General features: G+C 35.9%; 1 protein-coding gene across 1 annotated transcript; it reads right to left on the reverse strand.

The window, feature by feature from the left end:
* Positions 1-1,927: 1,927 nt before the first annotated feature.
* On the reverse strand, positions 1,928-27,376 carry LOC131950572 (uncharacterized). The gene is made up of 3 exons (XM_059312792.1): positions 27,328-27,376; positions 2,392-2,823; positions 1,928-2,031 (listed from the first exon to the last, which is right to left on the reverse strand). Exons 1-3 carry the CDS (start codon positions 27,356-27,358, stop codon positions 1,928-1,930), a joined length of 567 nt encoding a protein of 188 aa, XP_059168775.1. The 5' UTR covers positions 27,359-27,376.
* Between the last annotated feature and the right edge of the window lie 495 nt (positions 27,377-27,871).

Here is a 27,871-nt window from a genome sequence, read left to right on the forward strand (position 1 = left end):
GAGGGCGGGGCGGGGATGCGGACCGCACCGGGTGAAACTATTTGGGGGGTGTCACCAATGTAAGCAAAAAGGCAAAACGTACTTAAGAAAAACGCTTTTTTTGCCAGTTCCATTAATAATTAATTAAAGTTAAATAGTCTTTTAAGTACGAATCGACTATTATTACAAGAGGGTAGGGATGATGATACCCAACTGTATTATAAACAGACTAAAGATAAACATCGTTAATAGCCTATACATATATCATATATATTTATATATACACTTGTGACTTGGGGAGGGGGGGTGGGGGTGGGGTGAGACCACAAAGTGCTGCACCAGGTGACACCGGACCTAGCGACGCCACCGATCGATGTTCCAACATAAGTTGAATTGGTGTAACAGTTGTGTTAAACATTGTGTTACATATTTTATTTAAATTGACCAGCAACTTTAAAGTAAAGCCAACTTGCATATCATGCAGTCGATTCGGCAGAGAAAGTTCATGTGTTGGTGTTAAACCCATGACTTAGTACGACATTGAGTCCACACGGAACACCCAGCCGAATTATGTTTCTCCAAACATGTCCAGGTACACTTTAGATCTGTGCATCAAGAAAGGTAATCGAACATGGGAATCAAACTCGTGTCCTTGGGGACAAAATGTGCTTACTCTTTTACTCGACCACGTCGTCCCATTTCTCCAGTTGCTTATTAACGCCCTGCTTTACAGTTTTCATGTTTGATAACTTTGATTCAATGTTTTAAAGTCACACTAGTTGTTCTATTATAGCCGATTTATCAACTTCTACAAAAGTTGTATTATAATATCACAGTCAATGATTGTTAAAGGATCTCAACTCAAATAGAATGAAAAACAATGTTAACACAAATGTCAGTCAATGACAACAATGTTAACATAAATGTCAGTCAATGACAACAATGTTAACATAAATGTCAGTCAATGACAACAATGTTAACACAAATGTCAGTCAATGACAGCATCAAACTATTTTTTCATTTCTATTGGAGCATGTCTAGAAGCTACGAAGTATCTAAATATAGCATGCGATGTGTCAAATTTTTTAAAGTGATTAGAATTTCACCTTTTTCTTATTATCTTATTCAAATTAATCTTACAGGTGTATAGGTATAAAGAATTTGACTTTGTTGTAAAGTTTAAACTTACAACCCATGACAGCCTGGCGAGAACATCGACATCACAACATTGAACATGTGCTTTTTAACAACAACTTAAACATCAACAAAGATTAAAATAACAACAGTAGAAAGATATTTTATTTTACCATTTAAAGTTGTCTAGTGTGAACATTTTGTAAACAAAAACAAACAGTACGAAAATGACATTAATTAAGATAGGTTATATTTTATTTACAATTTACAGGTAATAGCCAGCCAATGAATAGGTGTACAGTGTTTATTCCAGACTTTTTTCTCCGGGGGGGGGGGGGGGGGGGGGGAAATGGGGGCACTCACAATTTTCGGGGGGGGGGGCGGTAGACTTTCTTCGGCGGGGGGGGGGGGGGGGGGCGGACACTGTTAAAAGTATATATTTCTATATAAATTATATAAATTTCATTTCGTTCGGGGGGGGGGGGGGGGGGAGGTAAACATTTTTCGGGGGGGGGGGGGGGGGCTGTAAGAAACTCTGTAGGTGTAGGACAACAATTTGCCGACAAAACTTATAAGCAAATTATTTACAACATTCGAAACAAAAAAACTCTAAAATTCATCAATGTATATGCAAATTAATTTGGTTAAAACGGTTTACATCAATCAAAACATTTGTTTTAATCATTTAAATGTAATAAAATGTTTACAACACATGCAGGTCTTAACACAAACAGTTTAATGACAGTAAAGGTTCCACCATTTTGTTTGTTTACATTGTGTAGACAAGGGGAGAGAACCAACAGTTACATCAGTCTCACCACTCCCCACTATAATTTCCTTCAGAGTTTGATCCACTGTGGGGATGGTAACACGAAAACCTGTCATACTCCGGCCTGTAGACACACGCTCCACTGGAGCCTGGACATGTACATGTTGTGTACCAGTACCTGGTCATGTAGCCATACCTAGCATGTTTGTGTGTCCATTGTCCTACAGAGACCTGTTTAGGACAGCCATGAGGATGTGACACTATAACGGTCAACTTGTTCTCATCATCAAATCCCCCGTATTTGTACCTTACTTCCTTACATAGACCATCAAAGTACTGACACATCTTGTAAAGTTCCTCAACAAACTTTAAGTCACATGTCACGTAACTCAACTTACACCAGTCTCCCTCAATGTCTGCCCCACACATCACCCTCCAGCCATCAAGACTGACCCCAGGAATTTTATTGTCATCAAAACCTAAAACACACCTGGTCTGTCTCGCCTCACTGTCATCAAACACCACGTGTGTGGCTGTCACCACATAAACCTCCCCCCACACTTTGCTGGGTGTGGCTGAGACTTGACACTTGGCACAACGACAAGTTTCCCTTCTGTACTTGTTCACACAATACACCCTCCCAGTCCCTAACCTCATCACGTGACTTCCTCTATCATTATAACATGGATATGGAACTTGAGTGCCTGGGTAAAACTCTGGTCTCTCTAGACTGGTGAATTTAGTCTTTACCTGGACAGTTATGGCTGCCAATGTTTTGATTGTCTCAGACATGAGTTTGCCATGGTAACGTAAGGGGAGACAACTTGCATTGAAATCTTTAAGAGGTATAAAATCTTTGTGACCTGGATTCTTCTTACAGCCAGTAACATGTTTGTGTAGATCAGCTTCTCCTCCATAGCACATCTCAGCTTCATGATTTCCTGCTGAAACAAATAATTTATGTCTCTAGAAAAATAAATGCTATATATAATATTAAATTTTTTAATTTAAATAAACTTCACTTAAGTCATCTAGATGTTAAACCACTACATATATTTAATTGTTTACATTATGTTTGCCTTATACTTTAGTAAATCTTACATGGAAGGAATACACCTGATTCGTCACTCATTATTTGCTTGTTCTGAATTTCACAGCTTGTCACAACTGAAATAATGTAGACATTAAATTTCTATCTTGCAGTAACACATAATGACACAAATGCCAAATAAATAATAGTAAATCATGTAAATTTTACAGATATATTTCCACAGTTTGATTTCTCACTACATCTTTAATATTTAATCGCCCTTTAGTTAATACATTATTGATATTTTTTTAAACAGCCAATGTGAAAAAAGGCCTCTGTACCTACTGTTAAAGATTTTAAATAAAGCTATGATTAATATTATTAAATTTTGTAAACAGTAGACACATGTTTTAACAGTACAGTTTGACAAGAAATAACATAGATGATTTCAGAATTGTAAAATAAATCACCTGACAATTTTAAAGTGAATTTCAATCAACTAATTTTTTACCTGATCTTGGCGACTCCTGTTTTCTATATGCTGTCTGTAGGAATTGCCCCTGGCCAATATAAAATAATCATCATTATATACCAGTAATAATCTTAAAAATTATATAAACATTTTTAGATTTGTATTAATTATACAAAAGTTATGTATAGGAAATTAAAAAGAAAAGTAAGTTTCTAAAATTTTCAACACTTACAATCTGGAGACTCTTAAATGATTCAGCTTGAACCTTGAATACACTACACACCTTTCTGTTCTCAGATAAATGTTGTTACAACAAACCTATAGCTATCAGATCAGAAAAAAATACACCAAAGTTTAACATAATATTTTTTATAATACATATATATTACATAAGGATAATACAATAAACTTTTTACATTATTATTAATAAGATAAAAAAAAAAAAAATCATAGAATTGCTGATTTTTGTTATAAAATGTAGGTTATCAAATAAGCTGTGTACTCGCGTGTTTTTAAAATTTAAAAAATAGCACCAAAAATGAGCTTAAGTTAAAATAAATTGAACTATTTAACATTTATCAGGATTTTAATCACAATTCAAAGAATTAAATATAGCTTACAATATTTACACAGCTCAACCACTTAAAGTTGTCCTTAAATACAATCTCTTTTCTTGCTAGGACAGAATGGCATTTGAACACACAGCAGCCGTAAAAAACTTCAACATCTGAAAGCATACAATTAAGGTTAGAAAATTTTTTAAAAGTATTATAAAGTAAATAAAGTCATGTAATTAAGTTAAGATTGTATTAAGAAATATAACACCTTTACTTATACGAGTAGTTATTCCATTATATATCAATGAATGAAAGATATTTAGCCACAACCTGAATGCTAGGCTGCTAACTCAAAAGTTTTGAGTTTAAATTAAATCCGCATCTAAGTCTAAGACAAAAGAAGTAAAACTACGAATAGTCACTTTCTTATAGAATGCAGATCTTGATTAATGTTCAATAGAAATTAGATTTTTTACAACTTACACTATTTAAAGTTAAGTCTTTTAAAGTGTAAATTCTAGATTCTAGTAGGCCTATAGACTATAGAGCACTATGACTAGATTTTAGATCTAGATCTAAATATAGTCTAGACAATTTATTAATGTAGTTGTCTCAAAGTCAAAGATCTAGAATTTAGAAGTGTTGATTAAGATCTAGATCTAGTTTTAAAGAAGTTTTGTTTAAACTTCAGATTGTAGAGAGAGATAACATCATTACTCTAGGCTAGGAGCCTGGAGTAGTCTAACCTAGATCTAGGATCTCTATCTCTAGTATTCTCTAGACTACTCTAGACTAGACTATCTCTAGATCTATACTACTCACTAGTATTAGTGTCTACTTTAACTAGATCTATCTGCTAGATCTAGTAGATCTATAAATTTTATTTATAAATTCTATATCTATATGTAGAATATAGTCTAGACTATCTAGTACAGTATCTAGATCTAGGTCTGGTCTAAACATCTAGATCTAGATTCTAGATCTCTACTGAGTAAATTACCAAGATTTAGACTATTTTAGTTTAGATTTTAGTTTAGATCTAGATATAGATCTAGATCTAGATCTAGTCAACTAGATTCACAGCTGACCAACAAGATCTAGATCTAGAATCTCTATATAGATCTAGATCTAGCTATCTAATTGATTAATAGTAAAAAAGTATAGGCCTAATTTAATACGTTAGTGCTAACTCTAAGTAGGCCTACCCTACCAGTTTGTAATGTAAGGACAGCGTAGTTACAATTAATATGGTTATAAAATCCTGGGTAAAATCTTAGTTTAGCGTCGTAAATTCGGCCAAAACTAGTAATGTAGGAGAGAGTGCATTAATGAATATGTCATTAAATATGAGTATATTTTCGTATATTTTTATAAAATATTATAAATAATTGAATAATAGATCACCATTTATGGTTAAATCAATTTAAATATCCCGAAATTAATTTTTATCAACCCTGTTCGAGATAGTAAATTTGCTATTAAAAACAGCAGCCATCTTAAGAAAATGTTATTTAGAGTAGCTTCCCTTTCATTTCTATTCGTATGAAAATGTATTTAAATATGATTGTCTTGTTGTATAGTCCGTATTACAAAGCATTTTTTTTAATTCTGCTCTTTAAAAACTGAATTTCCTAACAAACAACTTTATTAATTCTAGAAGCATTGTGAGATGCAGCTTGTATCCATGTTTTAAATCATGTTTTTTTTTTACAAATGTTTATTTGATCTTACTATTACTAGACTCTTTCTATATAGTTTGCGTTTTTTCTTATTATTTGAATGTTCACTATTTTTATTTCAGGTTTTTCTTTTCATCAATTAGTGATTCTATCGTAACTTATGACATTTTTTACTTCTCTTTACCTTAATTAAACCCCAACCTCCGTCATATTTTTGTTGTCAATGTCACAACAAGTCATAAGGGGTCATCCATAAATGACGTCACACTCGTAGGGGGGAGGGGGGTCCGTAATTTTGTGACGATGTGTGATGAGGGGGAGGGGGGGGGGAGTTTTCAGATGTTGCGACGTCACATGTTTGCATTATAAAAAAAGCAATGTTAGAAAACTAATTTTAGACGTTATTTCGCGTTTTAGATAACTGTTTTAATAAATTGTAATAGTTTAGACAAGATTTTGGAAAAAATATCGATGTTTTGAAAAAATTCAACTGCAATTTTGAGGGGGGTTGTAGGTTGAGGTGTGACGTCATTTTAGGGGGGGGGGGTCTGGCTTTTTGTGACGACGTGTGACGGAGGGGAGGGGGGAAGGTAAAAATCGTCAAAAAAGCGTGACGTCATTTATGGATGACCCCTAATGTAAAAAATTACGCTTCGCTCTGCCTTATCTAAGATCTCTAGCCATAATTTTGACAACAATAAATGTTTGTCATCATTTATATATACAGAGAGACAAAATGTATTATCCACCAGCTTCCCTCTTAAAACATCATCTAAAATAATCAGCCACTCCACCCCTTAAGTGCGTGTTGTCATTATGGTCGATCGTAAGTCTCCACCTGCCAGACACATTTTGGTTATCCTTTGTTGTCAAAATGTCAATATCAAGTACCCAAGTGAGTGATATGGGGTTGTCCATAAATGATGTCACATATGATTTGCTACGGGAGTGAGTGAAGATTTGTGACGTCAACTCAGGCGGCTCCGCAATTTATGACGTGTCGGTCTCATGGAAGGAGGTGAACGGGGAAAAATACCTAGGTGGTTGATGGAGAACCTCTATAATGCTTTGTTCAATCAAAATAACGATAAATAAGCATTAGTATACGTATACCTTGCTTAAAACGAATCATCACAAATGTTGCAAGCCTGCTAGTTTAAGACATTTGGCAAAACGGCCTTAACTTAACTCATTATCCCCGTCAAAAAGGCTTGCCACCAAATGCCTGCCGACGAATAAGCCGCGTCTAATGCGGGGCGTTAGGAATACGGTCATTAGCATGGGCCGCATTAGAGCACCAGTAGGCTATCGCGCTTTGTAAGATGACGTAAATACTTAAATTCAATTTCGCTAAACTGCGCGAAAATTTAGTAATATTCCATCGTTTGAAGACATTTATTTTCTTGGACTTAAATTGAAATATCATGTTGACTGTCTGGCTCTTAATTTCCGAATATCACTTTTAATGTATCAAGATTCAGAACTATAATTTACTTTAATATAAGTGTCTTTTTATCGTTTAGTGTGCTTTTTATAAAGCGCAGAGCAGCTTCAAAATCGGACGGCCATCCTGTTTTCACCAAGCTTCTTTTGGAGCTTAATATGGGTAGTCTAGTTCTATACGGTGAGAGCTTAATACCTTTTTAAAGGGCCGAATGTCTCAAGACAGCAAGCTTGCAGAAATAACTAGGACGTTTAAATGGACGAGTGATAGGTGTGTTAGGGGCTGTTTAATGAACATCAACTTATGTAATCAAATTAAACGTCGCATAAGCCTCAAAAAGGCAGTGCTTGTTGTTTTTTTTTAAATATAAAATTAGCCTAACGGTCGGCGGTACCGGTACATGACGTCACGTGCGAGCGTTAACTCGGTGACGATGTACTAAGTGGGGGAAGAAAAAGGTGGGGTTCAAGAAATGCGACTCAGCAAGCTTTTTACATTTCTTGACCCTTCTTAATAGTTCTATCGTTCCCACTGAGAAAATGGATCACCAATGAATGACGCGTCATACTTCTACAGCTGGTCTTTCTCCCACAAACATCCCCTGTTTTCACGAGAAAAAAAAAACCTGACCCGTCTCCAAAATCACATCGCTGAGTTCTACTCAACCTCTCCCCACCACAAATCACAATTTCTATCTGAAACAATATGTTCATATGTTTGTTCTGTAATAATGCACGCTGTCATTACTATCTTAAGAGCGACGTCATTCATGAGCGATCTCATATTGATTTGATTACTGCAAATAAAGTGTTCAAAGTTCGACCTCCCAACAATTGTTGTGGTCTTGGATGCACACTATTAAGTCTGAAAAGGTCTATTAGTCATTAACCATGTCAACTATATTGAAAAAGAAAAAATTACTATACAGGGGGGTCATCCATAAATGACGTCACGCTTTTTTGGACGATTTTTACCTCCCCCCTCCCCTCCGTCACACGTCGTCACAAAAAGCCAGACCCCCCCCCCCCCTAAAATGACGTCACACCTCAGCCTACAACCTCCCTAAAATTGCAGTTGAATTTTTTTTAAACAGCTATATTTTTCCCAAAATCTTGTCTGAACTCTGTCAAAATAGAGTATTTTAATCAATTGTTACTACAATGTATTAAAACAGTTTTCTAAAACGCAAAATAACGTCTAAAATTCGTTTTCTAACATTGCTTTTTTATAATGCAAAAGTGTGACGTGGCACCATCTGAACCCCCCCCCCCCCCTCCCTCCTCCTCATCACACACCGTCACAAAATTACGGACCCCCCTTCCCCCCTACGAGTGTGAAGTCATTTATTGGCGACCCCCAGGCATATATTAAAACAATACTAAACAATCATATTAAACCACAAAATCAACACAAAAGACATGCGAATAGACTATTTTTCAAGGGAAACTACTCTATTATTGTTTTTGAAACATGGCCGCTGCTTGTATTTACTCATTGTTGTCTCGAACGGGGTAGTTTAAAGTTTATTCCAGGATATTTATGACTGGTTTGGTCTTGGATTGTGATTTGTTATTCAATTATCTGTTATATTATGTAAAATATGACATAAATATGGCCAAATGAAAGAAATATTCATTAGTTACCTTCATCACTCATTACTAGCTACGTTGGAATTTACGACGCTAAACTAAGATTTTACCAAATCCTGTCTGTCTGTTTTTTCGGACTTTACTAAAGATTGGATGTATTTGATGTTTTAAAATTTCCGTTACTAAATTAAAAAAAAAAAAAAACGTGTAATGGCGACATAAACAATGGCATCCTGCTATTCGATAGGCTGCCATAAATTTTATTGTACACATTGTAAGCTAATAAAAGAAAAACAAGGTCATGGGGTTTAAATTTGCGTATTATTTAAAAACTGTACCTGCAAAGTTTTGTAAACAAGTGATTATCGATCACGGAGTTACTGTACAGCCAATCTTACAAAAGTGAAACATCCGGTTATAACTTAGGCTTGATGAAAATAAATAGAAATGTAGTCTTAAACTCAACAAATTAGTTTCAAGTTCTCTGGATTTGCAACTTTTAAAGCATTTATTCAAAAAATATAAAATTTCTAAATTAATTTTAGGCTTAAGTTTTTAATTTTTTTTTACGGTCTAAATCTAAAAAAGCACGTTTTTATTCCATGTCAACAACATGATGGAAGGATTTTTGTCAACTCACTCGCCTCCATTGACAAGCTTAGTTAGCGTTTAACGAGATTATACACACATATATTTTTCTATATGTTTCGTCATTTTAATAATATGCATACTTATATTCTTATAACACAAAAACCCATACTATGACGTAATATAACTTGATGTTAGTGTTTTTAGTAGTTAAAAAATTTCATTAATAAATTGGAGTTAGAACTTTCCTTTCCCTTACAATAACTACATAAACTTATAATTCACCTCATAGAAACTACATTTGTATCCACGAACAAAAATCATAACAAGCGTCGCAAAAATCAGTAAAAAAAAAACACTACCCACTATGTTAAGTGCTTAGCTAATAAATCCCAATTCTAATTGCTTCATATTTAGTAATAGACAATTTATGTATGATGTAAATAATTAAAAACAAATAAATTTCAGTTTATCTACTTGAATAAGGCCTATTTTTTTTAAAGTCAGCAATAATTTACAATAAAATCCACTACATTAATAAAACTAAGTAGAGAAATAATAAGCACTTACCATCAGCAACAGTTCGTCTAGGGCAATGATTAATTGGAATGGCGATTGCTCATCAAGTTATTTCTAGTACCACATAAATTTCGGGTTTATGAGGTTTTCCAGATCTTATTTAATATGTCTAGGACATTACCGTTTAGCAGGTACCTGATTACAGAGTTTCTTCCAGGCTTCTCTTCCGCCCCCCCCCCCGAACGAAATGAAATTTATATAATTTATATAGAAAATATATACCGCCCCCGCTCCCCCGAAAAATTCAAGTGCCACCCCGGAGAAAAAAGTCTCAAAGACACACTGATTACAATTCATAAAGGTGCAGACATAGCAAACATTATACCTCAAATAAGTTACTAAAATGAATAAACAGTTTTAAATATTTTTAAAAATATTTTATTTATGTTTAAGTTTAAAGCTCCATTCTTTTTTATAACAGAACATATAAGAAAAGCATGGGTCTCTTCCTAAATATTAGTAAAGGTATCCATTAGATACTAAAGCGGCCCACGCTTTTCTTTATAGTTATTAAAATAGTAGTTTATAATTTATTTTCTAATTTTTAGTGCATTAGTACATAAAAGCTTGTTATTAAAACGTTTTTTATGAATTTTTTTACAAGCTTTTATTTAACTCACTTCCTCGTCAGTTTGTCGTCAGTCTAGATCGAAAGGGCCGAGCGAAATTACAGGCACTTCTAACTGACAGATACGATTCCTAGATGGTAGATGGATCAAGACATGAAGACAATGCATCATGACATTCAATTTGCATTAATTAGTTGCCTGATTAATTTCTTATGAATTAATTAAAACGAGCCGACCCGCGGCATATCATACGCCGCTATTTAGTTGTTTTATTTTCTACTTTTCAGTAATATATAATTTGTTAATTCGACGGTACCAATGCTGCCACTGAAAATATTTGCTTTAAAACACTATCAGTAGGTCGTTAAGAACGATACTACCCCCACCCTCCTTTCCCCCAACCCCTACCCTACACCCCCCCCCCCCCCCCCGTGAAAGCAGCTTCCTCTTAGTTACCTCCCCTAAGTTTAAAATCGTTTCAAACGAAATTATCTGCCCCGTCACTAAACCCGTCTATACATTTGTAAACATTTAGCGTGAACCACAGCTCACCAGACCATATAGGGGTGGGGGTGGTAGGGAGCGCACTTACAGCTTGTTTTCTAGCGTCTCCAAGAAGATAATTTTATATATATGTTAGGGGTTCTTCGTGATATAGATATCTTATATCCCACTTCTACACCAAAAATGTTAGGGGGATTTAAACCGAAGAGGTGATGGTATTCACTCATCCGTGCACCTTTGCGTGGTGACAAAGGGGTCTAATAAGACCTGAGCAAACTAATTAAAATCTAAACAACACCAATATTAAACTGAAAATAAAACATAGTAAACACACATAATATGCATTTATTTATCTTTGTTTGACGTCACAAAGGTTTATATGTTAAAAGCAAAGACACAATACAAATAAGACCTGGCCAGTCTTTCATATTCAAGAAAACATCACTTGAATTTCTAATACAAGTCAAAAAGACAAAAATAATCAAACTTACATTTCAATGCAGAATTAGTCACCGTGGTAACTGACATTAATTCATAGAAAACACATATATAAGTGTGAATAGCAAATCTACATTTACACAACTCAGAATTCACACATGTCATATCCTCTAGTCCTAACTTAAATACTTGCACTGCTTATGTAATCTCAGAATCACACTTGTCAAAGTTATTCTTTCTAGTCCTAATTTCACTTGTACTGCTATGTAATCTCAAAATCAAAAACGTAAATGTCATCGTCTCTAGTTCTAACTTTACTACTTGCACTGTTATGTAATCCCAGAATCACACGGGAAAATGTTATCATCACTAGTTCTGATTCCACTAAGCAAACACGGTTTGAATCCTTCTATGAATACTCATCAGTACTCACAACAATCTGGCTTGACACTCAAGCGGCAGGGAGATTTCCAGCCACCGGAATACAACATTGGGCCACTGGTACAAACATTGGGCCACAAAGATAATGGCCATTGGAACGAAGAACATATCTACACGGCAGGAAGATTTCCAGCCACTGGAATAAACATTTAGCCACTGGTACCACATCGGCCACATGTATAAACACCAGGTCACACATGTAATATCTGGAACGAAACACATATGTACAGCAACAAAACATCGGCTAGGCCAATAAGCCAGCCTTAGTGGCCAGCCCTAAAGGCTGCCACCATCCGAGGCCTAGACCATCGTGTCTAGCCTATGTGTCTGTCAGACAGAGAGAGACCTCAACATAGTCGCCCTTCCTCATATATAGGTTAGTCTCACCCCCCTTATCATCTCCCTAGAGCTACAGGGTCGCGAGTTGGGCTCCACACCATCCCTCGGCGTTCGAGATAACACCGGTCACTATGCACCCATGCGTTTCACACCCGATAATTGACCGCTATAGATCTTCCCGTTGTCTCAGGGCTAACGATCGTGTCATACACCGCTTGAGCTAACGTACGGCCACACGGCACTTCCGCCGCGTTTCACACCTAACAACTGACCACCACAGGTCCCTACGCTGCTCGCGTCTAACTATCCGGCCCAGGCGATAATAAGTCCCTAAGGTCATCGGAATCGTTTCTGACGTCCACCTGCAGATCATGAGTCATGATCCAACCGTGACGTCCAGCGGCATGCCCGGACTCAACTTTAGACATAAATCACCTCGGGTGTCTTCCCATCATTACGTGCCACTCATGCACCTGCATAGAGCTCGCAGCCCTTAACGACCAGAGTGAGCCGATAACATTTTAATTAAAATTTAGATTTCCCCGGCCTGCTCATCCCCAATATCTTAGATTAACCCCTTGGGTTTCTGTAACTAGTCCTAGTCACCTAAACCCCTTTAATAAGCACCCAAGTTACCATTTCACTTAAAAATAAACAATATAGTACAAGCCAACATGCTTACTTAAGAATCAACAATTTGGTACCAGCCAACATGCTTCCCCCGCAAAAATGATTGCGTCCCCGCAATCAACTTAACCATGGCAACTAATTGAGATAAACATTCTACCTTACTGTTCACCTACTGACACAACACATACCTCTAATTTACAGTAAAGGCCACTGAAGGCAAAAAACATCAATGAGCATACTGAAATGTCTCAAAAATGAACATCTACTGAAATCAGGTATAAACACGTACTTATCTTTAAAGGGTAGTTAACCAAAATGGACAAATCACGCCTTACGACTACAAATAAATGACCATCAATAAAGATAAATACCAGTCAGTCACACATAATTTTATACCACAAGGCCTGATAATGTACATCCAATACCAATATCAGCCAAGTCTTCCCAGTAATAAAATTACGTAACAGCATGTTTCATCTACAATAATTACTATTCAACGAATACCATAGTTGCCAATAATACGTTCAACACCATTAAAACTTACAAAGGTTGCATGTTAACTGGCTACCCAAATTATTCTTTAAAAATGGTCTAAAAATAGTACTGTCAGTGCTAATAAAATGTGTTACATTAGCACAATGTGTTCATCAGGAACACACAAAAATAACAGTAATCACACAAAAATTCTTACAGTAATTTAAACGTATTTTACACGTTCCAAAAGTTAAAAATGCAAATAAAAAAGCAATAACATAAAACATTATGCTGAGGTAAACCATTATATACTCAACATATTTAAAAACCAATTTTTAAAAATCTTAATTTAGTTTGCTCAAGCACGGATCCCACTCGTTGCTACCAAATGTTAGGGGTTCTTCGTGATATAGATATCTTATATCCCACTTCTACACCAAAAATGTTAGGGGGATTTAAACCGAAGAGGTGATGGTATTCACTCATCCGTGCACCTTTGCGTGGTGACAAAGGGGTCTAATAAGACCTGAGCAAACTAATTAAAATCTAAACAACACCAATATTAAACTGAAAATAAAACATAGTAAACACACATAATATGCATTTATTTATCTTTGTTTGACGTCACAAAGGTTTATATGTTAAAAGCAAAGACACAATACAAATAAGACCTGGCCAGTCTTTCATATTCAAGAAAACATCACTTGAATTTCTAATACAAGTCAAAAAGACAAAAATAATCAAACTTACATTTCAATGCAGAATTAGTCACCGTGGTAACTGACATTAATTCATAGAAAACACATATATAAGTGTGAATAGCAAATCTACATTTACACAACTCAGAATTCACACATGTCATATCCTCTAGTCCTAACTTAAATACTTGCACTGCTTATGTAATCTCAGAATCACACTTGTCAAAGTTATTCTTTCTAGTCCTAATTTCACTTGTACTGCTATGTAATCTCAAAATCAAAAACGTAAATGTCATCGTCTCTAGTTCTAACTTTACTACTTGCACTGTTATGTAATCCCAGAATCACACGGGAAAATGTTATCATCACTAGTTCTGATTCCACTAAGCAAACACGGTTTGAATCCTTCTATGAATACTCATCAGTACTCACAACAATCTGGCTTGACACTCAAGCGGCAGGGAGATTTCCAGCCACCGGAATACAACATTGGGCCACTGGTACAAACATTGGGCCACAAAGATAATGGCCATTGGAACGAAGAACATATCTACACGGCAGGAAGATTTCCAGCCACTGGAATAAACATTTAGCCACTGGTACCACATCGGCCACATGTATAAACACCAGGTCACACATGTAATATCTGGAACGAAACACATATGTACAGCAACAAAACATCGGCTAGGCCAATAAGCCAGCCTTAGTGGCCAGCCCTAAAGGCTGCCACCATCCGAGGCCTAGACCATCGTGTCTAGCCTATGTGTCTGTCAGACAGAGAGAGACCTCAACATAGTCGCCCTTCCTCATATATAGGTTAGTCTCACCCCCCTTATCATCTCCCTAGAGCTATAGGGTCGCGAGTTGGGCTCCACACCATCCCTCGGCGTTCGAGATAACACCGGTCACTATGCACCCATGCGTTTCACACCCGATAATTGACCGCTATAGATCTTCCCGTTGTCTCAGGGCTAACGATCGTGTCATACACCGCTTGAGCTAACGTACGGCCACACGGCACTCCCGCCGCGTTTCACACCTAACAACTGACCACCACAGGTCCCTACGCTGCTCGCGTCTAACTATCCGGCCCAGGCGATAATAAGTCCCTAAGGTCATCGGAATCGTTTCTGACGTCCACCTGCAGATCATGAGTCATGATCCAACCGTGACGTCCAGCGGCATGCCCGGACTCAACTTTAGACATAAATCACCTCGGGTGTCTTCCCATCATTACGTGCCACTCATGCACCTGCATAGAGCTCGCAGCCCTTAACGACCAGAGTGAGCCGATAACATTTTAATTAAAATTTAGATTTCCCCGGCCTGCTCATCCCCAATATCTTAGATTAACCCCTTGGGTTTCTGTAACTAGTCCTAGTCACCTAAACCCCTTTAATAAGCACCCAAGTTACCATTTCACTTAAAAATAAACAATATAGTACAAGCCAACATGCTTACTTAAGAATCAACAATTTGGTACCAGCCAACATATAGATGTTGACCAAATTAGTAGGCAGTCTTATCCAACTACTCCTTTTGCTAGAAAATTCTCTCGCTCTCTCTCCCCCCACCCTTTAACTTCTGATAACTGCAGGTAGCTGTCTTTGAAATCAAACTCCCGTTCCTCACTTTTGGCTAAGATATTTAACGAATGATTTTGAAATCCTTCAATATTATCATCGAAATATTTTCAAATCGAAAATTGAACTAATTAATCGATTAATGAGTCGTCTTCTAATGTTTGTAAACATTCCCATCCTCCTACATATAATTTCTTCGTACATTTTTGTAAAAAAATTATAGAAAGTAATTTTATAAACTTTTATAAAAGTTTTATTTTTTATCGCTTTTGTAGAATTTATAGTGGATAGAATTTAAAATTAATTAGTCAAGGAAGACCTTGAAATTTAAGTAATCATGCATGATGGCCTATTAAGCATCACATTGATGTACTATAAATTATAGGTCTGAGTTCAAGACTGTACTAAGGTTGCTTGTATAATCTACAACCTTTTTGTAATCGATCAAGTTCCCAGATAAATAAAAGTAATGATGTAATTTTGACACAACCAATAAAAAAATTCTCGGGAGGCCGACAACTGATTCCTTCTTAAAACTTTCACCACCTCCATTGTTTTAACCACACACGTCCCCCAAATGTCTTCTATCGCTCCCCCACGATCATTTAAACGCCCACCTGTAGGCCCTATTACCTACTTTGTGAATCACTGGGTGCAAAGATTTTTCGGTAAAACCTTGAATGAGTCAAGGTTTTCCCGTAAAAACTTTGTTGTCCAGTTAAGCCTATTGGCTGTCTAAAGAAAGGAGCGTTGTTTTATCTCGATCTATACTAGTCTAAAAATAAACATTTACCACTCAGGGGCAACAAAGGAACTTGACATTAAAATTATAGACCTCGTTTAACGGAATAAAATAAAAACCATTTTGACGATTCTCTAACAGTATCCCTTTAAGGTTATTTTATTCTTTACACCTGGTCAACGCTAACTTTTGTTTAGTTTCATTTCAGTCATCATCACACGTCGTAAAGTCTAGAATTAAAGGGATTTTTAAAATTTTTCTTTGTCAGACGAATACCAAACTATTTTCAGCCCTTGTGACGTTTTATTTATTAATTCACAAGTAGCTATATATATATATATATATATATATATATATATATATAGAGAGAGAGAGAGAGAGAGAGAGAGAGAGAGAGAGAGAGGGAGAGAGAGAGAGAGAGAGAGGGGGGGAGGCTATATTAGTAGACTGTCTCACTAACTTTTAAATCAAACTTTTTCTAATGTAGATCTTGTAACTACACTAGTTACATTGCAAAGCAGGCTATATCTTTGCATAAACATAGCAAGGTCTATATCTAAATTGTAATAGTAAACCTATGCTCAACTGCAATATCGTCAAACCACGAAATGTAATTTATTTTATTTATCAATTTAAATTTCTTCATTGAGCAACACCAGTTCTATTTCCCCTACAATCAAACACACACCGTACAGGCAAAATTCTTTGAAGAAAAACAACAAAATCCATAGCTCAAAAAGCTGCTAGATTTGTAGTGGTCTTTCATAATGTACTGTACTTTGTGTCATTGGTTACGGGCCCAAAATATTTTTTTTAATGTAGAATAAATATTTGTTTGTGATATTGGCAGAACGTTTATCCTGTTCTATTCTGTATCCTACACATAATTAAAAAGAATAAAGTACTAGAACTTTGGCTTATGTAGGTTTACTAGTTTTTGTCTTCACTAGAAATGTGATAGTAAACTTGTATACTTTGAATTATCTCCCCTGAGTAAGTTTTATAATAGGTTTTGAAAAAACCATGCCAAAATTCTGACGATGCTGGCGTAGCCTACACTGACGCAGTGTTGTTCCTTTCAGGTTTCTTTCCGAGCGGACTCCTATTACACCCCATGTTTCTTAAACTCGCAAGTATCGAATAGAAAAATGTATCGTTTGTGAAATTCCTAACCGTGCATTCAACACCTCAGACACTTGCCAGCACTAATGAGCAGATTTTAATTTACTTGCACAGTATTTGATGAATCTAATTCACAAAACAAGGAAGATCTGATTACTTTTACAATTATTTAGAAAAGGTTACTTATTAGTAAATGAATCAACTGAACATTATTTACAGTCAATTACAATTAATAAATGACGTCATTTTGGGGTGAGGGTCCGGTTTTTTTAAGTCGTATAAAAACATGACGTCATTTGTGAATGGCCCGTAAATGATAAGGTTATTCGACGCGTGAGCTCGTGAGCTGGACACATACAATCCAGTATAATCCAGTATAAATCCTTCCGATTTTATTTGGCGATAAAGCGTCTCCCGCCCCCGTATAGAAAAAACTGGAAAGCGTTTTTTGCCGGTCACTGTTTCTTAAGGGTATATGTTTTACAGTCTCACAATCTAGGTAGAAAACAGTTGAATCAGTATGTAAAGTCTTGTAGCCGTTACATCTCTTAACTTTGCCTGTTTATAATTCAAAACTGCAGCTTAAAATGAGCTTTTAATTTTTTCTACCCCTTTTGGCGCCCCTAGGTTCGGCGGCCGCCCAGCCCCCCACCCCTTTAGCTACGCCTCTGCATGTGAGAACCTCTCTCTCTCTCTTTCTGTCGGCAACATATTTCCCGAGGCTATGAGATAAGTATCTTCAGCAACATGTGGAGAACTTAAAAATACAAACTTAAGTTGAAAATAATGTGTTGGATATATTAAATGTATAAACTAAATTTTATTTAAAGAAGGAGAAAAAAAGAAAACCATATTCGAATGTAGAAACACATTTTTAATCATGCAACCGAAAAAAAGTGTTAATGGTTGTTACAAGAACAAAAAAACAAACAAAAAAAAAGACAAAAAAAAAAAACCAAAACCAAACAACTATGACGTCATAAGTCACAGGTTTAAACTACGGAAAGTACACAACACTATACGATTAACATGTAGAGCAAAATTTGTAATGTATAATTTCCTTCACCAATTTAATAGATAAATAGATCTAGTTCTATTTTATTAACACGTAGCCTATTTTTTTTGGTGAGTAAAATAACCTATGTTGACATAATTACCATGACAGCATTTTAAAAATAGGGAACATCGGAACACAGGGAAACGTAAATTTTGTACCTTTTGTGTTATGCCGGCTAGGAAACAAACTGGGGCTCTTGGTCTTTATATTAACTTGTAGGATAATTTTTAAATTCTTTTTCTCCTAGGTATCTGAGTAAGCTAGATAATTATATGTGGTCTCTAATGGTGTATTTGAAGTATCAGAATATTTGATTTTAAAATAATGTAAGGATTGTAAGTCAAGCAAAGTAATAATATGCATATAATTTAGAAGACATTTAATTTATTTTGATTGTTAAAGCTTAAATACTCAATATTTCATCATATGTTAAATAACCTTAAAACGATTACATAAAATTATAAAAAAATATTACTTATCTCCACTAGAATACAAGGTTGCTGATAAAGACATTATTCAAGTCTTGACACTCCCACGTTTAATGAAGGGAGCCGCCATTTTGTTTGTTTACATTAGACAAGGGGAGAGAACCAACAGTTACATTAGACAAGGCGAGATAACCAACAGTTACAGATGGGTCACTAATTCTCCACTATAATTCTTCCCAGTTTGATCCACTGTGTTGATGGCCCCACAGCCTGCCATATCTCAACATATAGACAAACGCTCCACTGGAGCCAGGACATGTACATGTTGTGTACGTGTACTTGTACCAACCTTCCCTCTTATGTTCGCTTGTCCATTGTCCTACAGAGACCTGTTTAGGACAGCCATGAGGATGTGACACTATAACGGTCAACTTGTCACTATCAATAAATCTCATGTATTTATCCTTGACTTTCTCTCGTAGATCATCAAAGTTGCGCCACATCTTGTCAAGTTTATCAACCATGCCTAAGTCACATGACACACATGTAAACCAACACCAGTCTCCCCCAATGTCTTTTCTCACCACCCCCCAGCCATCAAGACTGACCCCAGGACTTTTATTGTTATCAAAACCTACAACACACCTGGTCTGTCTCGCCTCACTCTCATCAAACACCACGTGTGTGGCTGTCGCTACACGAACCTCCCCCCACACTTTGCTGGGTGTGTCCGAGTGTTGACACTTGCCACATGGACAAGTGCCCTTGTTGTCACTCTCTGTGTACTTGATCACATCATACACCCTCCCCGTCCCTGTCTTCAACACGTCACTTCCTCTGGTTTCATAAAATGGATACTGACCACTGAAGCATGGAACAGACTTTGGTCTCTCTAGACTGGTGTACTTGACCTTTATCAGGACCGTTAGGGCAGACAAAGCTTTGATTACCTCCAACATGATGACGTCACGGTAACGTGAGGGGAGATTATCCAAGTTAAAATCATTAACAGGTATAAAGTTGACATGACCTGGATTCTTCTTACAGCTGGTATAGTGTTTGTGTAAGTCAGCTTCACCTCCATAGCAGATCTCACATTCACGATGTCCTGGAGAATCGCAAGGGGAGAGCATTTTGTTAAAGTAGTTGAAATAATATTAAATAAATATAGGTTTTTGAAGCTGTTAGCGTAGTAAAAGATTTTAATAAAAATAAATAAATAAAAAATAACAACATATATTTCAGATTAAATTCTGATTATCTGAAGGGTGGATGAACTAGAGTAAACAAGTTTCTGATATTTACAACGTGTTTGTACGACCAACAAGATACCCTTTATTCATTATTTTCCCCAGTCTTTATACCAACCAAGGCTGAGTTGACCAAAGAAATTTTTTTTTACATACTCAACCAGTATGTCAATGGGATTGGAACCCATGAAATTTATATAAGAAGCCAACATTTCAAACACTCCACATACATGAACTTGATAACACCTGTATCAAATTAGCAATTACTCACCTGGTTGAAAGTCTCCTTTAATGTTTGTTTTGTCAAACATTGTCTTATCTTGATATTCAGCTACATCTAAAAATATGGTTAAAAATAGTTTTATAATAAATATAATTAACTCAATTTACCTACTTACAAACAGTGTTTTTTAAACACAATTTGATAGTAAACTTTAAGATTTAATAAAAGAGCCTGAAAAAAACAGAAAAATAGATGTGTGTTGGAGAGTCATGTATAGGAAATCTTGCATTATAAATCGCAACAATTAACCTAAAGAAACATTTTTAAAATTACTGAAATATGAAATTGTGTTTATCATTACCAGCCGACTCAAGCCTTTTCTTTCCAAACTAGCCATCGGTACCAGTTTCACTTGAATTATGGGCCTATATATTTTAAAATGTTAAACTTGATTGAGAAAAATATTTTGTAAAATAGTTATTGGTTAAAACGCAATACGCATTACTACGCGCTGAACGATATTAATGGCAAATCAAAGAAATAACTAATTAGCTAAAAGTCCGACACATTTAAAGTAAAAACTTATAAAAGTTTAGGCCGAGAAAAAAATCGTAATTGTATACATTTCATAACGTACGCAGCTCTAAATCATATTTGAATGAAATAGTTCATTTCTTTATTTTATTTTAAACTCGGAAGATGACGTCATTAGTGTAAGCCCTGCTAGGGGAGGGTACCTAAAATCTACCCTTCTAGGCTTTTCTAACTACTGTCCGGTCAGTGCAAGCCCGGATAAACCCAGACTGGTTAATAACCTAACCTTAGTATAAATAATGAAAACAAAAAGCTTTAACAATAATATATAATTTATTTTACAAAATATGGAACCAAAAGTTATTATAAAAAACTAGAATCTAGATCTAGACAAAACAAAACACTCAAGACATACAAAACAAACAGAACTCAACGAAACAAAACACCCAATTTCGGACCACCGTCCTAGAAAGAGGAAAAATAGACAAATCAATTCAAAATGTAAAAAAAGTTATACACAAGGCAGTAAGCTGACACAATTGTCAGCCTAAACAAGTGGCTCTCATAAATGAAAGTAAAATCTACAATAATCCATGACTAAACCCAGGCCATCATACTACCACGTGGTCTGGATAAACAAACATTGAGACTTCTCAAAGTCGAAGTGACTAAATAGATCTAGTATATAGTCACTTTGTATACAAAATAAGCAAACAAAAATATGGAAAACATAATAAAACACTATAGAAATAACCCTACGTTACCATACACCATATAAAAGTGTTACAGAAACACTTCAACACACAGGCCTCGACATTGCCGCTGAATGTCCCTCCCTGTCCACACACCACATTCACGAACAAAAAAACCAATATTACGCACAAGGAAATAGTCCCTAATACAACAATAACTTACATTCAGGATATAAAGCAAAGTGGAGCCACACTCCAAAACAAAGTTTGCATAAATAATAACATCAAAATATAAGCAAGACACAATAACCAGGCTATCAATCATTTTAAAATAAAAATCATATCAGCGCCATAATAGCGGACTACTTATCTAAAAACCACAAAAATCCTCAAAGGAACACAAAAAGTGACATTCACCTTTTTGTAATAAAATAATAATTAAATAACTCCCCAGCCCCTTACATTTGTTTCGTGCTCTTTTTTTAGTGTAAACATTAAGGGGGGTCATTGTTAAATGCGCTCTTGTCCCACCTATAAACGCTTTTCCGGTTGCATAATTAAAATTGTTTTTCTACATTCGAATACGCTTTTATTTTTTATTTTTCTTCTTTAAATAAAATTGTGGTTATACATTTAAAACATCTACCATATTTTTTTCAACACAATTCCGTATCAAGTTCTCTATACATCGCTGAAGATTCTGATGTGATGTCCGACGAAAATATTTAGCGGACAGAGAGAGAGAGAGAGAGAAGTGCGCACATGGGCTTTTATATATTAGGATGTTTGCTCCATTTGACAAGGTCACCTGCAATTAACAGAATAAAATAACTGATAACTATATTGTAACATGTTGATTTCTACTTACATTTTATTCACAAATTTTCACGCTCTAAAAGACAAAATGGTCAGATAAAATAAGTACAATCAATGAATCAATCAATGAATCAATCAATGAATCAATCAATGAATCAATCAATGAATCACTGAATCAATCAATCAATCGATCAATCGATCAATCGATCAATCGATCGATCGATCAGCCATTCAGTTAGTCGATAAATCAATAAATGTAAGCTTCAAAGTATAATCTGCTATTAATTAAATTGAGGAAGTTGATATTGGAATTCTTAACTTAGTCAGTAAATAATGTCCACACCAACATTATTTAATTTGGTAGATTAAAAAATAGGTTGGCTTGTTTGAGGTGCAACAAATTTTCTCGTGAATACATTAAAAAAATTCACGATCCTTTCTGATTATTTAGTCATTATTTCATGCAAAGTCTAAATACATCAGAGCACAAACACACCTTTTTAGGAAGATCAGACCCAGATATGTTTGTTCAGGATGAAAGTCGATCAACCCTTGAAACTTCTACTGTGATGACGTCGCCTTGTCCAAGGTAAAACGTCCCACCTGATGTTTAATTAATGCATGCATGTCTATAATTTTAACAACATATTTAAATTAACAATGAAACTAGATAGTATTAGTTTTATAGAAACAGTCAGGATCTTCACTTATTTAGAAACTTAGACTGAATTTTACACAGGCAGCATCTATTACGGTGTGGTTATTGTTGGCAATCAAAGTCGGATACTACACCTCAGAGAAACATTTGAATATAAAATATCAATTGAGTATACCAATTTATACAGCAAACAATTTTTGATGGTTCAACGTTTTACACATAGATTAATGTGGAGTTATGTTGGTATACAGAATCGCTATTTTAAAAAAAAATGTAATATTTATTTTATTTACTTACATTTTTGTTAATGACCTTATGCTGCTGGGACGACTACATTTCGGTTTGTCAAAAATAACGTCTTTGATTTACTTATATTTTACTAGAGAAATGTGAAACATTCTGTGGTGGATTAAATTTGCTTTGTATCAGATTTTGAGACTCCCAGCATTTTTTTCGATCGAGACGGAGGGAATACAAAACGATTGCAACATTAAAAATTATTTTTCTTACAGTAAGACAATAAGCTCACCTGAAGAAGCAGTTTCCTGGCTGTGTTCTCAACAAGACACCAGATAACACGGGGCTATGGGCTGAGAATTATTGCTACGATGATTAAATAATTTAAAAAAAACCCAATAATTTGCGAAAATGGTTATCGAGCTCTGTAATGCGTCTAGGGTTGTATGCTATACCAACATTAAAGAGGTTTTTCTGAACATTTTATTTAAGTTACTAATTTAAAACTACATCCAACATTTTTCTACAACCATGAAATAAAAATAATTAATATTAAATTTGTTAAAAAATCATAAGGATGATTTAAACTGTTGTACCTGATATGTGTGACGTCACACTTTTGCATTATACAAAAACAATGTTAGAAAACGAGTTTTAGCCGTTATTTCGCTTTTTACAAAACGGTTTTAATAAATTGTAAAAGGAATTGATCAAAATACTCTATGTTGACAGAGTACATACATAATTTTGGAAAAATATCGATGTTTTAAGAAAAATATAGAAATTTTTGAGGGGGGTGTCGTAGACTGAGGTGTGACGTCTTTTTTTGGAGGGGGGGGGGAGTCTGGCTTTTTGTGACGATGTGTGACGGAGGGGGGGGGGAGGTAAAAATCATAAAAACTAGCGTGCCGTCATTTATGGATGACCTTAAAGCAACCGAAGTAACCATAAGTTTATAGCTAGAGTTATGTGAGCTCAGTAGCACGACATCCTGGCACCAACATCGACATCACAACATGCGCTGTTTGACAACAACTTAAACTTCAACAGACAACAAAGATTTAAATAACAACAGTAGAAAGATGTTTTATTTTACTATTTAATGTCTTTAAGTGTAAACATTTTGTAAACAAATACAAAACAGTTTAAATATGACATTTGATAGGTAGGTTACATTTAATTGGGATCCGGACAAAAGGCCGACATGGACAAAAGGCCGACACGGACAAAAGGCCGACATGGATAAAAGGCCGACAAGACAAAAGTCTGACAAGACAAAAGGCCGACACCCAAAAGGCCGACATCCAAAAGGCCGACAAGACAAAAGGCCGACAAGACAAAAGGCCGACAACCAACAGGCCGACAAGACAAAAGGCCGACAAGACAAAAGGCCGACAACCAAAAGGCCGACAGCCAAAAGGCCGACAAGACAAAAGGCCGACAAGACAAAAGGCCGACTGCCAAAAGGCCGACTGCCAAAAGGCCGAAAAGACAAAAGGCCGACAAGTTTTATAAAACAACAAACTACAATTACGCACATGTTTAATAATGATAAATGTATATTACAAAATAGAAAAAAATAGGGCCTAGTAATACAAATTTTATGCCATGCCACGTAAAAATTCAAGTGTAGTTGAAAAAAAAATGAACAAATCCAAGGGCACAAAAACATGGTGCCTCCAGGTGCAGTTCGCGCCCCCGCCCCATGATGTAACTGTTCGTGCCAATACCCCAGAGAATTTTAACAAGGAATTTTATAAGCTGTTGCTGATGTAGTAAAAGACACCACTACCAATTTATTTCCGTTTAATAAAAGTTTGGTGACTAGACTGCCCTGTAGTAGCTTTGTTACATTTTGTCTTATGTCATGTGTCGACTTGCCCCACCTACATATATAAATATAACATATTTTCTGTTTATACAATATGTAGGCATACTTGTATTTTGTTTATTAATATCAAATGTTTCTTTTTAACATTAACAAAAAACAAAACAAAAAACTTACCAATTTTGGTACACTTCTATCAATATCACAACATAATTAATGGATCCAACGAATATAGTATACACTTTTTTCACGCAATTCGCAATGGATGAAACTAAAATATAATTCAACGATTTGTCGGTATTTAACATGTAGTTCAGTCAAAGCACGTGATCTGTCTACTTAAGTCGGTTTCTTTGATTTCTTTGAGAAATATGGTGGTAACACCATCTTTCTGGTTATCCTTTGTCCACTCCCGTCATCTCCAGTCGCATGGACCCCATTGTTCACCTTATAAGGATCGCAACTAGCATTGTCTCTTGACGTTCCACCTTGTTGCATGTGGGCGATGATGCGACGGCTTTTGACTTGGTTCTTTGATGATTGTCTCACCTCGTTGACATAGAAGGAGCAATAAAAGACAGTAGTGACCGCATTTCGCAAAAATTAGGCGTTGATCCTTTGTGTTTAAGACACTCACGTTATCTTCAGTCGCTTGGATCGGATGGTACACCTTATATGGGTAGCAACTAGAATAGTCTCTTCTCTTGAACGTTTCACTTTATTTCATGCCGTATTTTGATGGTTGTCAAGATAGCAGCTATGCAGTAACATATATTTTGCGATAGTAGTATTTTTTATACTTGTCTGCCTTATGGCTGTCGGCCTTATGTCCTGTCTGCCTTATGTCTTGTCGGCCTTTTGGCTGTCTGCCTTATGGCTGTCGGCCTTATGTCCTGTCTGCCTTATGTCTTGTCGGCCTTTCGTCTTGTCGGCCTTTTGTCCATGTCGGCCTTTTGAAACCAAAAAACCTTAAAAATCCATCAATATACATGTAAATTAATTCGGTTAAAAGGTTTACATCAATCAAAACATTTGTTTTAATCATTTAAATGTAATAAAATGTTGATAAGACATGCAAGTCGTAACACAGTTTAAAGACGGGAAAAGTTCCGCCATTTTGTTTGTTTACATCGTGCAGACAAGGGGAGAGAACTAACAGTTACATCAGCCAACATACACCCCACTATAATTTCCTGTATAGTTTGATCCACTGTGGGGATGTTGATACAGCCACCTTCCATATCCCGGCCTGTAGACAGGCGCTCCACTGGAGCCAGGACATGTACATGTTGTGTACCAGTACCTGGTGTAGCTGGAGTAAATGCCATCCCTCTTATGTTTGTGTGTCCATTGTCCTACAGAGACCTGTTTAGGACAGCCATGAGGATGTGACACTATAACGGTCAACTTGTCCACATAACCAAATCTCCTGTATTTGTCCTCTACTTTACTACATAGATCTCTAAAGTGACGACACATCTTGCACAGTTCATTAACCAACTCTAAGTCACACGTGAAATAACTCAACACACGCAAGTCTCCCTTAATTTCTTCCTCACCCCACACCCCCCAGCCATCAAGACTGACCACAGGACTTTTATTGTCATCAAAACCTAAAACACACTTGGTCTGTCTCGCCTCACTGTCATCAAACACCACGTGTCTGGCAGTCACCACACGAACCTCCCCGCGTACTTTGCTTGGTGTGGCAGAGACTTGACACTTGGCACAACGACAAGTTTTGTCACTCTCTGGGTACTTGTACACCCTCTCCACCCTCCCCGTTCCTAACCTCATCACGTGACTTCCTCTGTCATTATAAAATGGATATCGAACTTTAGAGCCTGGGTAAAACTCTGGTCTCTCTAGACTGGTGAATTTAGTCTTTACCTGGACAGTTAGGGCTGCCAATGCTTTGATTGTCTCAGACATGAGCTCGTCGCCATGGTAACGTGAGGGGAGACAACTTGCGTTGAAATCTTTAAGAGGTATAAAATCTTTGTGACCTGGATTCTTCTTACAGTCTGCCACATGTTTGTGTAGATCAGCTTCTCCTCCATAGCACATTTCAGCTTCATGATTTCCAGCTGAAACAAATATATTATGTCTCTAGAAAAATAAATGCTATATATAATATTAAATTATTTTATTTAAATAAACTTCACTAAAGTCATCTAGATGTTAAACCACTACATATATTTAATTGTTTACATTATGTTTGCCTTATACGTTAGTAAATCTTACCTGGAAGGAATACACCTGATTCGTCAGTCATTATTTGTTTATTCTGAATTTCACAGAGTTCAAATCCGCGTCTAAGTTTAAAGAAGTAAAAATAGTCACTCTCTTATAGAATGCAGATCTTGATTAATCTTGAATATAAATTAGATTCCTTACACTGTTCAAGTTTAGTCTTTTAAAGTAAAGTCTTTTAAAGTGTAAATTCTAGATTCTTGTAGGCCTAGTCTAGTAGAGTAGAGCACTTTGACTAGATCTAGACCTAAATCTAGTCTAGACAGTTTATTATTAACTAGGTAGTTGTCTCAAAGTTCTAGAATTTAGACATAGACTCAAGTGTTAATTAAGATCTAGATCTAGCTTTAAAAGTAGTTTTGTTTAAACTTGAGATTGTAGAGAGATAACATCAGTACTATAGGCTAGGAGTCTAGAGTAGTCTAACCTAGATCTAGATTCTAGATCTAGATCTAGCTCTATTTCTAGGATCTCTATCTCTAGGATTAGTTAAGTTTAGATATAGATTTCTAGTCAACTAGATACACAGCTGACC

Source organism: Physella acuta, unplaced genomic scaffold (genome assembly GCF_028476545.2).
Source record: "Physella acuta isolate Inbredline_101_S28 unplaced genomic scaffold, ASM2847654v3 ptg000773l, whole genome shotgun sequence".
NCBI classification, from domain to species: Eukaryota; Metazoa; Mollusca; class Gastropoda; family Physidae; genus Physella; species Physella acuta.